Here is an 18327-nt window from a genome sequence, read left to right on the forward strand (position 1 = left end):
GATGCCATGGGTGACACTGGCACAGACAGAGGTGGCAGCTCTGTGTCCCAGCTGCCATCCTGCTGTCACACATCAGGAGCTGCAGCTTCCAGTGGCTGCAAATTCCAGTGTGGGAACAGCCTGGGCCTGCTCTGTCGCCTCCTGGGACAATTTCCTTGAACAGCTTAAAAAAATCTCCCTTCCAATGTATATTATGGGATATCCTGAGCTGGCAGGGACCCATCAGGGTCATGGGGTCCAACTCTTGGCCCTGTGCAGGGACCCGAAGGATCCCATCCTGTGCCTGAGGGCCCTGTCCAAGGAAATGGAATTTTAAGAAACTCTTTCCATCTGTGCCATTTTTACCAAAGTCAGCAAAACCTGCTATGGGCTTTATGAGGCACTTGGCACACTAATGGGTTTTTTCCTAGTTAGTGTTGCCCATTCCTACAGGACTGGACACTCAAGCAGCTCTGGGGAAGCCATATGATCCTCTGGATCCGTGCCACTGCTGTGGCTCATTATCCAAATGATCCAAAGATCTCTGGCTAAAGCGTTTCCCTGACAACATGCTGGGTTCTGGAGGATGGCACTTGGGTGACAGGATGGCACTTTCTTCCTTCTGTGTGCTCTGAAACAACATTTAGGACACAGAAGATTGAAGACAATTATTTTTAACCAGTTCCACATTAGCAAATTCCAATTAATTGCCTTAGCAACACACTTAAAATGTTCCACTGGAGGAAGAGAAGTTCCTCCCCTCCTATTTCTGCTGCCTGCTGGTCTCCCTGCCAAAAATATTCCAACTAAAACAAGAAAGGAGGGGAAAAAATAAATGATTGAAAATACTGAGGGAGGAAATCTCCATGAACTGACCTTGTTTGGAGGCGGGGGCTGCGGTGCTGCCGGAGGGGTGGGAGCTCTCCAGGGCTCCCAGCGCTGTGGGAATGGGCTCAGGGACCTGGCTGGGCACCTGCTGGGGGACAGGGACAACACCATGAGCCTGGGAACATAAAACAGGCAGCAAAGGCAAGGGACAGGTGAGCCAGGGGGGGTGGAGAGGAGAGACCAAAGGTGGGGAGAACAAAGAGAAAAAGTACACAGGTCAATTGGATAAATCCAAAAAGTTCATGGGAAAGGCAGCAGGAAAAGGGGAAGGAGATGCTCCCTGTTAAGAACAGCAAGGAAGGGACAGCACAGCACTGGTGCCAATGTGCTTTACCCTCCCAACACTCTTCAGGAGCTCCTCCATGCAGGACACCCCAAGGCTCCTGCATCCCTCTGTGACTTCAGTTCACCTTTGGGACTTGACTCCTCTCTCCACTGATCCATGTTTCAACCCCCTGAGAGATTCAGATCTATTGATTTGCTCCTCTGTGTACTTATCAGAGCTGATGTGTGCAGGATGGGATGAACAGTGGGCAGATGTGTCTGCACACACAGCACTCCTGATCCCAGGAGGAAAATCATCCCAGCCTGGCAGTGCTTGGATGAAAAACATCCCCAGCACCCCCTGCAAGCAGCCTGGGGGTGGGACCTGCAGGGCAGGGGGAGAATAAAAGCAGCTGGGCAGAAATCTGAGGGAGAGCAGGAGGAGCAGATTCCCCAAGAACATGGACTGGGGTTTCTGTATGGAAGAACAAATCCAAAAGGCCTGCAAAGACTGAAGGAAGACTGAAGGAGCCCCAGCCTGTGGCAGACACACATATTTCAATGATCTCCCACCAAACATTCACTTGTGCTTAAGAAAGTTTGCTCAAATCCTTTGTATTTAGTCTCAGAATTTAAGGAAGACCAAGTTAGTGCCCCAGACTCAAAGGTGAGGCAGCTGCTGGAGTGACCACAGACAGGCCAAGGCAGCTGGTCACAAATTCCCCTTAAATACACATTGGGGACCAGGCACAGGAGAAAATGGGGCTAAATTTTCATTTCCTCATCCCAAGTGGAAAAGCAGGCAGCTCCCTGCAGCTGTCTGCTCTCAGCCAGGTCCACATCCATGAACTCCTCTGAGCAGCTACAGGAAAAGGACTTTTTAATCACTCTAATTGCAGACAGGCTCTCAGAAATCCACACTAAACTTATTTCCTTATAAAAGGAAATGCTCTGCTTCTCTTTCTGGGACTCTGTTTTTCCCTCCCATCTCCAGCTTTTTGCCCATTGCATCTGAACAGTGCAGGATAAAGAGGGAATTCTCTCCAAGACACTCTTTTTCACCATTTCAGGAAGACCAGGAAAAAGCACATCTGGAAAAATAAGGATGAAGATTTAAGTGGGGGTGAAGGGTTGAAGTTTTCTTTGGGATTGCTCCTCTTTCAGCAATGAGCCTGACAGATTGACTGGAGAATGAATGAAGAACTGCAGAATGAATGAAGAAGCCAAAGAAAACCCAGCTTTACAAATGAGCAGGTTTCAAGAACACTTTCCCCTCACCCTCAGTGATCAGGACTTTCTTCTTTTATAAGAAAATTTATGGATGAAATCAGTGTGGAGAAAGGAAACTGTGATAAGAACCAACCTAAGCAGAGCAGTGAAGAAGAAACCTGTGAGGCCAGAAACTTCTTGGGTCGGGAAATGTATTTCCTTCAGAAATGGGGAAAACATTTCTTTTGTAGGAATGATATTGCAAATGAATAAATGGTCCTTATGCACTGAGGACTGCAAATGAATAAATGGTCCTCTGCAGCTGCAAAATAGAGCATTTAGAGAGTTTTTATGCAAAAACTCCCACTGAAAATTGCTCCCCTGATTTATGATGCTCCAAGGGTTGCTCTGGGTTATTTTACCCCACCACAGCCTGGACACTGAGCAAACACAACTCTGACAAACTCACTGAGACTTGGAAGAGCTTGGCCAGGAAAATAAGAGCAGTCACTCTTTCAAAAGTGATCTTCTGTGGAAGCCATGGCTGAGGCAACACCATCATCAGATTCTGGCCCTGGGTTTTCTTTCTCTTCCCAGCAAAAACCAGAGTGAAAACAGCATCTGGATAATGGATAAATCATATCTCCATGTACCTCCAGCTTCTCTTGCAGGAGCTTTAAAGCACTTTACTTGCTCAAAGGCAATTAAAATACACTGCAGAGGCACTGGGAAACTCCACCTAAAGCACTTTTTGGTCAGTGCTGCTGAGTAAAAGGTACAGGAATGGCTCAAACCATGCAGATCATCCTGGCAATGCTCATCTTCTGCACAATTCCAGTGATTTTTTGATGTTAAGCACAGTTCCAACAATTTTTTGATGTTCAACACTTAATCTACTGAGAGAAGAGGGTGCTTTGGGCTTGTGTTAGCTAAGTTTTGGTTTGTTTGAGTCTGTTAATAGAGTAATTAAAATATAAAGAAAAAATTTGGAAACTATTATTATTTTAAAAGGGTTTCTTTTTCAAATGCAGAATTTGGGACAGGGAGTGGTCTCCAGCACTTCCTGAGGATGTTTCTTCCTTTGTGTTTGTGCCATTTAAATGATGAGATAGCAGATTCAGAGAAAGCACTTTTATTGGAATTTGCTATAATTCTAAAAATCTCATTGGACTGGGAGTCACTTTGATGCTGCCTTGTCAAGCCCTGAGGCTGCACATTCATATTTTGAGTGCTGAAATCTCCATGAGCACCTTGGTGAGCAGGGTTTGGGGTGAGCAGGGTTTGGGGTGAGCAGGGTTTGGTCCAGGGGGTCAGCAGGGGTTGTGGGATGAGCAGAGTTTGGAGTGAGCAGAGTTTGGTCCAGGGGGATGAGCAGGGTTGGGGTCAGCAGGGTTTGGGGTGAGCAGGGTTTGGTCCAGGGGGATGAGCAGGGTTTGGTCCAGGGGGATGAGCAGGGTTTGGTCCAGAGGGGTGAGCAGGGTTTGGGGTCAGCAGGGTTTGGTCCAGGGGGATGAGCAGGGTTTGGGGTGAGCAGGGTTTGATCCAGGGGGGTGAGCAGGGTTTGGGGTGAGCAGGGTTTGGGGTGAGCAGGGTTTGATCCAGGGGGGTGAGCAGGGTTTGGGGTGAGCAGGGTTTGGGGTGAGCAGGGTTTGGGGTGAGCAGGGTTTGGGGTGAGCAGGGTTTGGGGTCAGCAGGGTTTGGGGTCAGCAGGGTTTGGGGTCAGCAGGGTTTGGGGTCAGCAGGGTTTGGGGTCAGCAGGGTTTGGGGTCAGCAGGGTTTGGGGTCAGCAGGGTTTGGGGTCAGCAGGGTTTGGAATGAGCAGGGTTTGGTCCAATGGGCTGAGCAGAGTTTGGGGTGAGCAGGGTTTGGGGTCAGCAGGGTCAGCAGGGTTTGGGGTGAGCAGGGTTTGGGGTGAGCAGGGTTTGATCCAGGGGGGTGAGCAGGGTTTGGGGTGAGCAGGGTCTGGGATGAGCAGGGTCTGGAATGAGCAGGGTCTGGAATGAGCAGGGTTTGGAGTGAGCAGGGTTTGGTCCAGGGGGATGAGCAGGGTTTGGGGTCAGCAGGGTTTGGGGTCAGCAGGGTTTGGGGTCAGCAGGGTTTGGTCCATGGGACTCAGCACGGTTTGGGGTGAGCAGAGTGTGGTACAGGGGGTGAACAGGGTTTGGGGTCAGCAGGGTTTGGTCCAGAGGGATGAGCAGGGTTTGGGGTGAGCAGAGTGTGGTCCAGGGGGTGGAACAAACAACAGCAGCTCTGCTCCCCCTGCACTGTCCCAGGAGCTGCCCCAAGTCAGGAGCATCTCAAAAGTTATGGCTGAATATTGAGAATTTACTGACTGGAGCCTGCTCAAAACAGCAGCAGCCCCACCAGTGCAATTCCTGAGCACAGTTATTAAGGCACTATTTAATTTCACCCAAGATATTAAACGTGCTCCCAAGACTTGATTTAGAGAAGCTGTTGGGACAATAATGTTGAATTTCCTGGCTTAAGTGGGCTTAAATTTTCAGTTATGTTACACTAATGAACTTATTCTGGTGAGCCCAATTTCAGAGCTCTTCTGTGATTACCAAAAGTGGTTCTAAGCACCTAATCAAAAGGAAGGCTGGATATTAAACAATGGAATATTTGCATACCTTGGAGGAGATGATTGGACATCACTGCTGTGCTCTGCATCTAAATTACAGCTGATCAGAATTCAGGCCTAGTAACCTCCCCTTGAAACACATTTATTTCCTTCTGTTTGACTTAATTGTAGTGCCTTAAAATAGCTTGCAGGATGTAAGAATGATCAGGTAAGTGCCTGGATTCACTGCACTGGGCAGGAATACCACGGGAAATCCTGGCTGGCTCCAACTCTTCCCACTTCCAATGGGGAAGGATGGGTAGGAAGAAGAAATGGGGAGATGATCTCACCAAGATTCCCATGTTTGGCATCTCTGATGGAAAGAAGTTTACCTGGTGCCTGCTGCTCGTCCTGGATGGGGACCAGAGGAGAAAACCAGTGACAAAGCACAAGGTGGTGCCTCCAGAGACACAAGGAGTGGACTCAGCTGGGAAAGCCCTGCTGGTGCCAGGGAGGATCTCCAGGATCTCTGTCACTTCCCCTCAGTGACCCAGTCCCATCTGCCTGCAGTCCCCAGCTCCCACTGCAGCACAAGCAGTGCTCCCAGACAGGGCTGTGCTCCTGCACAGGACTTCCAGCAGAAAATCTACTCCCACACAGAGAGGAAAGGAAGGTTTGAGCTCAGGAAAAGCTGCTTCACCTTAAAAGCTGCCAAAAGCTGGTAACATCGACCAGGGAAGAAGGTGGAAGAAGAAGAAATCACATCCCAGCACCAGCTCAGCTCCACAGCCCAGCCTTCAGCTGGAGAACCTTCCTGACCCCTAACCAGGGACTTAAAGGGGTCAGACTCAAAGGTGCAGGACAAGAAGGGATTTAAGACCTACAGAAAATGCTCGTGAAGAGAAGAGCCTGAAGTGGGAAAAGCACAAAGCACAAAGCCATGGTCCTGGGAGTGAGTGAGGAGATGCAGCCTTCTTGACTCAGTGATCAGAATGAGCAGGTGCCAGCTGCAAGGTGGGATTTAGAAACCTGCTCCCCACCTCCCACTCCCCATCCTCCTGCCTTCAGGAAGGTATGGCTTGTTCAGGGAAGCTTTTGGCCCTAAAATCTGGTCATTCCACTAGGTGACCTCAGTACTGTTGTGATGTGTCAGATCCTACCTGGAGGGAATAAAGGAGGAAGGAGAGGGGCAGTTCAGATGGTTGGGTTCAGTATTTTTATATTTATAATTTTTATAATTATATTTATTATTATTAATAAGAATGAATTAAATTTTTATAATTATAAAAATATTTATCATTTTTTCCTCATTAGCAAAATGCATTGTTAAGTTTGAACACCCAGAGAGCAAATGTGTGCTAACTTGTTACAGTTCTGTGAGAAAATTCCTGAGCTCCACATCTTCTGGTGACTCTAAAACAACTGCACAAAGGCAGAAAGAAAAGTGATGCAACTGAAGGTCTGTAATCAATCACCCTTGTGACATGGGCTTTCCCAGGTGCATAAAGACACCTCCTTTCCCACAGATATTTTGGCTCCTCCTTGAACACTGAAAATCTACTGCTGATAGAAAACCAGGGAGGGGAAAGAACAGCAGCACTGGGGCTCCAATGACCAAACTTGGGCAAACATCATGGCTGGAGAATATTGATTCTGTGAATCAATGAATCATTTGGGAGCATGCAGGTCTCTGGGATGGTCCAGGTGTGGCTGGGGGTGGGAGGGAGAGGCCCCAGGGGAGGAGCAGCACAGCCCTTCCTTACCTGAGGTGGAGTTGGGGTGGAGGTGGGTCTGACGATGGGCGGGGTGGGGTTCCTGCTGCCCCCTCCAGACATGATTTCCTCTGTTATGTCCTTGCCTCCCTGGTTTGGATCCCGGATTCGGATCTACAGGATTGAGAGAATTGCAGTAAGAGCAAAGGAATCATTCCCACAATGTTCCTGCACCTGCTGTCCTGGTGGAGAGCAGCACAAGCTCCCGGCACAGGCAGCAGGAGATGCTCTGGGATGAGCTGGGGCTCAGCAGCAGCACTGGGATGTGCCTTGTTTCCATGGCTTGGAATGCATGGCATGTCATCCCTTCCTCAACACCTAATTTAATCAAAACCTAATTGAATCATCAACCACACCAAGTTCAGTCTAAATATGTGCACCCTGTAATGCAAAATACAGGCTCTGCTGCTGGAATGTGAGTTTCCTGCAACTGAGAAAAAGTGGGGGACAGTTTGGGTACAAGCTCAGCTTGCCCAGTAGTGGAAAGGGCAAGAATGGAGAAAAGGTTTTGTTTTTTACCCTGACAGGAAACTCCCTGACCTTGCCAGCCCACTTCTAGGAAAGGGGGAAAGCAAATCAGTCCCAGGTTCCACCAAAACAGAGGGAATCAAACAAAAATACTGAGTGGAGGAAAGGGAAACTGAAAGAACAAACTCAAAGTCCTTAGAACTCTGCAGCATTTAGGAAAGAAATGGGATTTTTGAGTCTATTCACAGTTCCAAAATGGGAAGAAAAAAATATTTTCCAAAAGAAACCACTCCAGAACACTCAGTGAATCCTCAACTGACACTTGAGCCAATCCATTCCCTGAGCAGGGGGAAGAGCCAGCATGTCTGGGATAATGTGAAACAGCTTTTCATCTCCAGCACAATCTGATAACCCTGAAGACAGAATTCTGTCTATCTGCCCACCTTCTCCAAAGCTCTTGGCTGAACTTGAGATCAATTCCATGCAGAAATCCAAGCAAACCCAGAGACACCATCACCCTTCCAGGGCAGGGGCTCTGCTGGAAACCAGCCTGTAATGAATGGCCCCATGGCAGGGGCTGGGAATGGTCCTGCAGCTCCTTCCAAGCCAGCCCTTCTGGGATTCTGGGCTATAAAATGAACTGCAGAAGGGCTTTGTGACTTGTCAAACTCAGTTTGGCTTCACTCTGTTTGTGAACACACACACACACACACACTGTACTCAGGGTGTTGAGTCTGGGCTTCTCTTATTTTTGATAAAAGAAGGATAAATTAATTATTTTAGCAAATTTTTTTTTTTGCTAAAATATTTCATTAACTACAGCAACAAGGACCTGAGAGTTGGCCCTCTCCTCCTCCTGACACAGAGTCAATGGCATTAAAAACAAGATTTCCCTGCCTGAAAGGAAATTTGTAGTACTCAAATACTCAACTCATGGTGGATGTGGGCATGTGCACAATAATACATTTAATTTTTCTCATTTCTCCAACAGTTGCAACACCAATTACCAAACTGAAACAGCACATTCAGAGAGAAGCATCTTGGGCATTTAAAATCCCTTTTCTGCCTCAAAGAACTCAGCTTGGCTGGCATGGAAGTGCCTTAATCCCAGCTGAGCGTGTCTGATCAGCTCTGCATTTTAATGGCATCAGGGATCTGGGCATGTCGTGTTTGGGATGCTGAAAAGAGACTCCTGGGGCCTGTAGAGGTGACAAAAAAGCTGCTGAGAGCAGCCACCAAAAAGGCCTTTCCTGCAGGCACAGCTCACCCATTGTTCAGTTCTTCCGGTCTCCCAAATCAAGTGTCACCCCAGATCACCCTCAAAACTCCAAAGATGCAAATATTCTGCATTTTGAGACATGTCTAAGTCCTTTTATTCTTTTCTACCCCCAGGAAACTGTTCTTTTAATGTTTCCAAAACACTCTCACACAAACACTGCTGTAATTTCCTCTTCAGTCCTTTACAAACAATTCATTCACAAGTTCAAGCCCACATCATCTTTTCCTGGTTAAACCTCACATTTACCCCACACACCTCCACTGTTCCCCACATCCACCTGTAGATGGGTTGAAATTCCCTTCATCTGCCTCTCTCAGATTCCCCCCAGTGGACTAGAAAGAGAGGGAATGTGCTCTCCCAACCCATATCCACTCAGGTTCTTTCAAGCCTGCAAATACATCCACAACCTCCTGGTTTTCCACCTTTTTCAAGGCATAATATTCAATAATTTCTGATTTGTCACTTTGAACCAATTCCCAACATTCTCCCAAACTGCTGAGTTCACTCATTCCCACCTGGCTTTTTGGGAGCACTCTGAGCAGCAGCACAGGTGAGGATTCCAGGCTTGGGCAGACCATGCTGCTTTTGTTCATGTTTATTGAAAACCAACAAAATTATTTTCCTTTTCAACTGGCTGAGATGTCACAAACTCAGAGTGGACAGTGCCCATAGCAAAATAGAAAACAGCACTGTGCAATGTTTAATTACACTTCATCTCTTTGGGAATCACAAAATAACTGGTTTGGGGTGGGAGGGACCTTGAAGCTCATCTTAGAGCATGGCAGGGACACCTCCCACTGTCCCAGGCTGCTCCCAGCCCTGTCCAGCCTGGCCTTGGGCACTGCCAGGGATCCAGGGGCAGCCAAGGCTGCTCTAGGCACCTGTGCCAGGGCCTCCAGTGAAGGTAAAGCTCAGGTTTAATCTGAAGAACATTATTCCTGTCCTTGCAGCTCCCCCCAGCACAGAGTGCCCCACTCACCGTTTTCTTCTCTCTCTTGGCAGGCGGCGGCTGCTGCTGCTGCGTAGGCACAATGATGGGTGCAGACTGGTACACGGGCTGGCTGGGGTAGAAGGGTGTTCCTGGGCAGCAGTGACACAAACAGAGGGACAAGGTCAGCTCAGGACACACAACCAATGCCAGAGGTGCAGCTGGGCACAACTTCCAGCATCCCTCTGAGAGGGCTGGGTTTGCTCAGCTCCACTGCCACTCAGCAGAAGCTGATGCTCCATCAAGACAAGAGATTCAGGCACCATTTCTTGTTTGATTTCCATGACCCCAAACTGGCCATGTACATCATCCATGTCTGAGAGGCTGTGGACACCACAGAGGCACTGCAAGAGCATCCCTGGGCTCCTCTGCCTGACAAACAGGAAGATTTTCTGCTGGATTTGCTGCTGGTTTATCAGGGGTTTTCTGCCTTTGTAGAGAAATTCAGTCTAACCAATACAAACAATCTGTGAGGTCAACTGCAACCTATTTGGAAGCACAACCAGAAAATTTAATTATGAGCAATGTTCCTGTCATGCTGCAACACACAAAAAGCAGGACCATGGTGATGAGTGCAGAATTACACCACAGTGCTGGTCACATTCCTAGCAGCCAGTGTGGTTCATTATGGTTTTCTCAGTGGAATGAGAGTGGCTCAGTGAATCACCAAGTGCTTTAAGACCACACCAGAGATGGGGGTGGCAGAGCAGAGCTGCCTCCTGCCCATGGATCAGGTGTCAGGGGAATGTGTAAGGTGCTGCTGGGTGTTCTCCCTTCTAGGGATGGATTCTGGATGAACTGAGTGCTTGCACTTGCCTCTGGCCCAATCTGATCTATTCTTCAGCTGAACTAACCTTTAACTGGGTATGAAAATCTGGATTGTGCCTGTAACCCAACCAGGAGGTCGCTGGATCTCAGGCAAAGGGTGAAATCCAAGAGAGCAAATTAAACCAGCCCAGCACAGCCTGATTTGCAACTCCAAGGGTGCATTCCTCCTGCTGAGAGCTGTAAACCCCAGCTCAGAGGGCTCTCCTGACATCCTCAGAGAGGGAACTCTTCCTGTGCAAGCAGGGAGCACTGCATGGCCTCAGGGGGCTCAAAGTGACACTCCTGGCTGCGCTGAATTACTCAGGAAATGTCTCAGTTTGAATGCCAGGGTCAGCAAAGCCACTTCAGATCTGGCCTCAAAGTCTCTATCTGCATCTCTGCAGGCTGGGAATCAAAAATTATTGCCCAGAGCAGCTGTGGCTGCCCATGGATCCCTGGAAATGTCCAAGGCCAAGCTGGGCAGGGCTGGGAGCAGCCTGGGGCAGTGGAAGCTGTCCCTGCCCATGGCAGGGGTGGGACTGGATGGGGTTTAAGGTCCTTCCAAGCCAAACCATCCTGGGATTTGGTGATTCTATGAACCCTGCTGGTGAGCAGGTGTCCAAGCAGAGCCTGGCTAAGGTGAGGGAACAGGAGGAGCCTGGGATCCTGCAAGGTGTGAATTCCCTTCACTGGCAGCCTCCTGGAAACCAGATATAACCACATCACCTGCAGTGGGATCCCTGCTGGAGAGGCAGCTCCAGCAGAACTCAGGGAATGACTCTCCCTTTATGAAAAGTATTTTTAAAACCCAAATCCTGAAGAAAGTAACTTCTGGAAAGAAACAGCTTCTGTGACAAGCCAAGTGCATTTGCCAGTGCCACACTCTCTGCTCTGCTCCCTGTCTTTGAGCCCTTCCAGTTCTTCAGCACCCAACTTTTATTCTCTCTCCTACCCACTGATCACTTCAAGGTCTTTCCCAGTGTTGTACAGAAACTCCCTGACATCAGAGAATGATAAACTGCAAAACTGAGTTATAAAACTGCACTGTCCATCTTCACAAGTTTTTTCTTCCACTGTATTTTCCCATATCACTTTCTTTAGGTCTTGCCCAGCTGCAATGATTTGGATATCCAGCAGCCACACTGGCCACAAGCCTTGTGCTTGATGGAAAAGGCACTGCCAGCAGCACTGAACATGCCTGAAAAGCAGATTTAGCTGCTCCCCAAACCTGGCAGCACCCAGAGAGAGCTGAGCATTCCCAGTCCCTATACACAGCAAGGGAGTGACAGGAGGGAAAGGTGTGGGTAAGTACAGGCAAATCCCTGGTGAAACCTTCCCTGCCTGAAAACTCTGCAGGACAGAGAGCTCTGGCTTCACCCACTGATGCTCCACAGCTGCAGCAACCTAAAACTGGGACTGAAAGATTCCAAGATTTTCTGCAAAAAACCAGGTGCTTCCAGGAGAGGAAAGGAGCTGGAAATGAACCTTGTCCTAATTACAGAAGTGAAGACAGATAAATGGCACCAAGCAAGCAGGAAGTAAAAAACAGACCTGTAGCATTACAAGAAATGAGGAATACTGGGCAATTTCCTCATCTAGTGGACCAGATTTGAAGCATCATTACAATATTTCTTCTATTTTCTCTAGGATCAACCACCAGGAAGTAGCTGCCCTGTAATTACCCTCTCTCCTATTCTGAAATTGCATTACCAGGTTCAAGGGCTTTACAACAACCTTTCAGTAATTCCTATGAGTTCCACACAGACCAGATAAATAAGAGAAGGAAAAGAGGAAAAATAAGAGACCTTCCTGAATGATGCACAGGGAAGCTACTGGGTTTTTCTCTCCTTCCAAAGGGATCTCTGTGTGTGAAGAGCAAACTACAACTCTGCCAAGGGAGCAGGGCTGTTACTGGTCAGCCTGGAAGGGAATCAGTCACCCCAAGGCTCCAAAACTCCAACAGAGAATTCCCATAGGAGCCTGAGAATATCTCTGCAGGGAGCAGTGAGTGACCAAATGCATGAAAAGGCCAAATTTTGGCCTCTGCAGGAGTTACAGACTGGACTAAATTATCTTGGCAGCATCAATCCAGGGAAAAAGCCACATGGCTTGTTCTTATCCCCCAGCACACACCAAACAAGAAACACTGGGCTAAGAACTGTTAGCTGCTGTTAACTGGCAATGCCAGGCATGGCACAGGGAAAACCTGGGCTGCCAAATGTACCCACAATACCTGAACAAATAATAATGATTGAGCAGGGAACAACAACAGGGAACAACAAGCAGCCCCACTGCTGGTCACAGGTGATCCTGGGCAGCTGCAGCCTTTCCTGACACACTCACACAAACAACACTCTGGGATTTTTCAGGAGTGAATAATCAGGGCTGTGACACCACCAAATTTAGCAGCTATTTGAAGTTCAAACAAATGCTAATCCAGCTTGTTATTATAAATCTTCATCTTGACAACAGAAAAACACAGCAAGGACAGACTGTAAGCAGTCTCCAAGCAGAACTCACCGTAGGCATTGGGGAATTCTCCAGGACCTGGGCCTGGGTAGAAGGGTCCTGGTCCTGGTGGCTGCACAGGATATTGCTGCGGTGGCCCGACGTACGGGGGGCCACTGTGACGATACTGGGGGGACAAAACAGCCATCAACCACTGCACAAGGCCTGGGGCAAGCTGTAACTGAGCCCCCCTGACCAACAGGCATCTGGTCCTCACACTGCTTAATGACAGTTTTGGGCAGCACAGAATTATGCATTGTTAAGGTTGGAGAAGATCTTTAAGATCACTGAGTCCAACCATCAACCAGCAGCACCAGGGTCACCACTGACCATGTCCCCAGGTGCCACATCCACACCTGGACACTTCCAGGGATGGGGACTCCCCCACTGCCCTGGGGATCCTCTGCCAGTGCCTGGCCACCCTTTCCACGAAGGAGTTTTCCCTAATATCCACCCAAACCTCTCCAAATGTTAGTGCCAAAATAAGGTAAAGCCAAGGCAGGGAGGACACAGGAGCTGAGGCAGAACAGAGCCCCTGCTCTGATTGCAGCACTGTGTTATGAGGCCCAAGGTTCTGGAGTGCCTGTGGATCTATTGAGTCAAATTAGGTATTTTTAAAGCACTAAATATTTAGTCCAATATTTAGTCCAATATTTAAATGTCCAAGACATTGGTTTCCTACTGGGTTTGAGGGAGGCCTGAAAGAGGTGATTGGTTCCTAGTGCCTCCATGCACAGAAGAACAAATACTTCATACAGAGAAAGGACAGAGGCTGAACCACAGAATCCTGCAATCATTTAGGCTGGAAAAGCCCCCTACAATCACCAAGTCCAACTGTTCCCCCAGCACTGCCATGCCCACCCCTGAACCCTGTCCCCACATGCCACATCCACACATTTCTTCAACGCTTCCAGGGATTCTGGCTCCACCACTGCCCTGGGGAGCCTCTACAATGCCCCATCATGAAGGAACTTTTCTCAATACCTAATCTAGACCTGCCCTGGCACATGATATTCAACTACCAGCCTGATTTCACAGCCACATCCCCACACCCTCCTGGCGGCTCCTGAGACAACCCCCATGCACCAAACACTGTTCTGCAGCTCCTCAGGTGCCTGGATGCTGCATTTACCTGTGGGATACAGTACTGGGGGCCCTGAGGCATGGGGTAGGGCATTGGCAGGTGGTTCACCATCATGATGTGCTGGTTGGTTTGGTACACGGCAGTCGGGGTCTGCGCTCCGGGACGGATGGAGGGGCTGCTGTTCTGGATGGTGGCTCTTGGAGGCTGGATCTGAGGCCTCTGAAAAAACTACAAGAGGGAAGGGAGAGAGGAGAGAAAACAAAGAACTGGTCAGACTTCCTGGGAAAGAATTGGAGGTATGCTTACAATATTAGAGTGATGGTGTTAGTTTCCAGGGGTTGCCACACTTGCAGAAAACTGCAGGACAGTCCTTGTTTCTCTGTGAACAGCAGGGCCATCTATGGCTTTCTATTTTACAAGGTGGAAACAGACAAGAAACTTTACAAACTAAGAATTATTAGTTTGTATCCCCTGAATTTTACAGCTGAACCTTCAGAGCCAACTTTAGAAAAATGAGATTGTCTAATTTCCTTTTTATAAGGTGGGCTGGCTGCTAAAATCCCCACCTTTATAAATGCCCCAGGGAAATAAAACATCAAGGCAACTGCTCCAATTTATCTCCAGAAGAGCTAAAACTCCAGAATTTCACAGAGGTCAGAGGCACCTCATGCCTCTCCTTCACATCCAGGTCACCTGTCCTGCCCTGTTTTCCAAAGGGTGGCAACCAGGGTGGTCCCAAAGCCTTGCACCACGCTGGCATAAGGTGCTGCCCTGGCAGATGGGCCAGGCCCAGGCAGCCAAGCAAGCCCTGGCAGAGACCCATGCCCACCTTCCTGTGCTGGGAGCAGCCCTGGGATGGGCACAGGGGTGGCTCTGGATCTGCAACCAGGATGGGCACAGGGCTGGTTCTGGATCTGCAACCAGGATGGGCACAGGGCTGGTTCTGCCCCCTGGGATGGGCACAGGGCTGGCTCTGGATCTGCAACCAGGATGGGCACAGGGCTGGTTCTGCCCCCTGGGATGGGCATTGGGCTGGCTCTGGATCTGCAACCAGGATGGGCACAGGGCTGGCTCTGGATCTGAACCCAGGATGGATATGGGGCTGGCTCTGCCCCCTGGGATGGGCACGGGGCTGCAGGCCCTGGCTCTGCCCCTGGGATGGGCATGGGGCTGCAGGCCCTGGCTCTGTCCCCAGGATGGGCACGGGGCTGCAGGCCCTGGCTCTGTCCCCAGGATGGGCACTGGGCTGCAGGCCCTGGCTCTGCCCCTGGGATGGGCACTGGGCTGGCTCTGCCCCTGGGATGGGCACTGGGTGCAGGCCCTGGCTCTGTCCCCAGGATGGGCACTGGGCTGCAGGCCCTGGCTCTGTCCCCAGGATGGGCACTGGGCTGCAGGCCCTGGCTCTGTCCCCAGGATGGGCACTGGGCTGCAGGCCCTGGCTCTGAGCTCACAGCTCAGGAGGTGAGGGAGGCACCACACGCTGAGGCATTCACTGACAGAGGAGTGACCAGGTGAGAGACACTGATGCCATGCAGAACCAGGAGTTGGAGTTACCTGTATAGGTCTGAATCCTCCCTTCAATAACGAAGCAAGAAAGCAGCAGGAAACAGAAAGAAAGCCAATGGAACAGCTTACAGATCAACAGGAAGGAATAGGATACAACATGCACCCTAAATGAACACAGTTGCAGTCAGCTTCTGCCCTGCTCTGACTCATCCCTTCCAGAAAAGACCCTGAGTGGCACCAGGGACTCTGCTGCCAGAATCCCACAGGGTCAGAACTCTCCTAGGAAAGTTTCACATCCAAGTATAAAAGTTAAAAAAAAACCAAACAAAAAACTCAATCAAACCATGATTTACTGCATGAAATGTGACACTACAGAAAGACTTTGTCTTTACCCTGTTCCTAAAACATCAAATATTTCTCCTTCTGGTCTCTTTCAGTGGTACAGAGAGAGCAGATAAAGCAGAAACCCTGGCTCCAATAATGGATTTCTTTCCTTTTCTGCACCAAGACTGGGAGGGGAAGAAATGCCACATATTTAACTGTTCAGTAAAAAGTAATTATAATAATTAGGCCACCACACATCACACTGAATCCTGCTGGCTGCTGTGCAGTGATGTGCTACAGGGAGTAACTGTGCCAGGAGGAGTGAGAAAAGAAGAGAGGGGAAGGAAGGGATGAGCTGGGATTGTCCACCCAGGTTTGGGAAGGAAGCTGTGATGTCTCTGTCCTCAACATGACAATGAGCTTAAAATGGCCTTTCTGGAGCTGCTGAAGAGTTCATGACACCTGAGCTGTTCCCCACAGCAAACCATCTCTCCAGGGAAGCCCTGGATGACTCTTTCAGATAACCAGACATTGTTAAGGTGAGCACAATTATTTATGTCCAGCCCTGTCAACCTGCATGAAGAGCTGTCCCCAGCTGGAAGTGTGACCTGAACCAGGAGAACAGAACTGTTTGGGGAGAAAAGTTTGGAAGTGAGGGTGGAGAAAGCAAATGAGAAGAACAAGAGCCCAGCATGGTCCTGCTCTGATAAAACCTGTGTGTGGCTGGGAGATGTGGGGCAGATGCAGGAGTGTGGCATGAACCAAGTACAGGTGCTGAATTTATGGTGAGAATCACCAGAGTTTGTGGTTTTTCGATATCCAAAGACACCAAAAAGTGTAAAAGTCTTTCTTTTTTCACTGTAATTCACTGAGTAATGGTCATTTTTAAGCTGTAAGCATGTTGCAGCATATGTCTCACTGAGGGAGGGTTGGAAAAATTTAATAAGCCCCACACAGGTGTGTGTTTATGCAGAGTGAAAAGGGCTGGAGGCAGAAGTGAGACCTCTCTGTATCAACAGCACCTCCATCCACAGGGCAGAGCAGGACAACCCCCAGTGCCAGGGATGGGGAGACCCCACCCATGGAAGCTGCTCCTCAGGTCCTGCTGCAGCTCCAGAACCTGCTGGGAGCACCAGGGAACACTCCCAGCACTGGAGCCCCTTGGGCAAGGCCAGCTGCTCCTCCAGAGCCTCCACTGGGCCCTGGAGGCTCCCAAGGCTCCTGGAGGCTCCCAAGGCCCCCATGCTGGGACACAGCCTGGGGCTCTTCCTCTGCAAACCCCCTGCCTACCCCTCTGCCCTTCCTTGCCATTTTCCCTTTGGTCACTGCTCACACACCCCAACCCTGCCAAATCCTTTTATTTACCATCATCTTCTTCATTTTCTTCCCCAATCACTCCGTGCCCAGAGTTATAAAATCAATGATCAATGTGCCACCAAGGAAAAGCAGAGATCCAGTGTCACAGACATCTTTTATGAAAAATCCTTTCCTTAGGATTTTTCCTCCTGAGAGCTGGGAGGCCTCAGGAACAAAATGTACCCAATGGTTATCTGCTGCTGTGGAATGCAACAGGTGCATCTGGGATTGGTCTTGTGTGGTTGTTTCTAATTAATGGCCAATCACAGCCCAGCTGGCTCAGACTCTCTGTCCGAGCCACAAGCCTTTGTTATGATTCTTTCCTATTCTATCCTTAGCCAGCCTTCTGATGAAATCCTTTCTTCTATTCTTTTAGTATAGTTTTAATATAATATATATCATAAAATAATAAATCAATCCTTCTGAAACATGGAGTTAGATCCTCATCTCTTCCCTCATCCTCAGACCCCTGTGAACACCATCACAATCCAGGAAAGCCCCAGCCCCTCTATCACCCAGCACTGCTTTTCATGGGTTTGCCATGAGCTCTGTATTTCCAGGCCATGGCTCCCAGTGCCAGGAGTGCTCCCTTAGACCCCAAAGCTGCACCAAAATAGAAATTCGGGGTAAGAGCCTGAAAACAAACCTGTGCTAAGCTCAGCCTGGCAAACATGGGCATTCATCTCTTTTTTTCCCAGGAGCCCGGGGGGAGGTTTGGAGAATGGAAGCAAAAGGAAAGCTCAAGTTGTCACCCAAGCTCTGCACTTCACTCAAGCTTCTCATGGCCCTGTTATTATTTTTAGTCTTTCTGGTGCCACCAGGCCCCAGCCTGTGGTGGGATAACCTGAGCCTGGCCTGGGGCAGGGAGGAGGAGGTGCCTGCAAGGGCAATGCAGCAGGAACTGAGGAGCTGCAGCCCTGAGATGTGAAGATCAGAGAATTGTGGAATTGTTTAGGTTGGAAAAACCCTCTAAGACCATTGAGTCCATCCCTAACCCACGTCCCCAGGTGCCACATGCACACCTTGTCTGAACACTTCCAGTGATGCTGACTCCACCTCTTCCAGTGCCTGAGCACCCTCTCCATGAAGAGATTTTCCCAATATCCCAAAACCTCCTTGGCGCAGCTTGAGGCCATTTCCTCTTGTGCTGTCCCTCCTCCAGGAGCAGGAGCTGCAGCTCAAACCCCCAGCTCTGCTTCCCCAGCACCCCAGTGCAGCTCTTTGGGCTGGCTCAAGGCTTCTTTCCTTCCCCTCTGACTGCCCCTGTTTTATTATTTACTAAATCATAAAATGAAGGGAAAAAGCCCTTTTTGGTATTTAGATGTGGCAGCTCCT

At 49.3% G+C, this 18327-nt stretch overlaps 1 protein-coding gene across 13 annotated transcripts in view; it reads right to left on the reverse strand.

The window, feature by feature from the left end:
- The window catches only part of EIF4G3 (eukaryotic translation initiation factor 4 gamma 3), a 147957-nt gene that overhangs the window by 52591 nt on the left and 77039 nt on the right, over positions 1 to 18327 (reverse strand). For 6 of the 13 annotated variants that reach the window (XM_071449271.1, XM_071449270.1, XM_071449264.1 and 3 more), the window contains 6 exons: positions 15361 to 15381; positions 13855 to 14034; positions 12735 to 12849; positions 9399 to 9499; positions 6664 to 6786; positions 856 to 955 (listed from right to left, as the gene is read on the reverse strand). In XM_071449271.1, coding sequence (XP_071305372.1) covers positions 856 to 955; positions 6664 to 6786; positions 9399 to 9499; positions 12735 to 12849; positions 13855 to 14034; positions 15361 to 15381 — 640 coding nt within the window. The remainder of the gene's footprint in view (positions 1 to 855; positions 956 to 6663; positions 6787 to 9398; positions 9500 to 12734; positions 12850 to 13854; positions 14035 to 15360; positions 15382 to 18327) is intronic. The other 7 variants (XM_071449272.1, XM_071449268.1, XM_071449265.1 and 4 more) reach the window with 3 other exon arrangements.

Source organism: Agelaius tricolor, unplaced genomic scaffold, assembly GCF_023055355.1.
Source record: "Agelaius tricolor isolate 1412-34295 unplaced genomic scaffold, bAgeTri1.0.p SCAF_28, whole genome shotgun sequence".
Classification (NCBI taxonomy): domain Eukaryota; kingdom Metazoa; phylum Chordata; class Aves; order Passeriformes; family Icteridae; genus Agelaius; species Agelaius tricolor.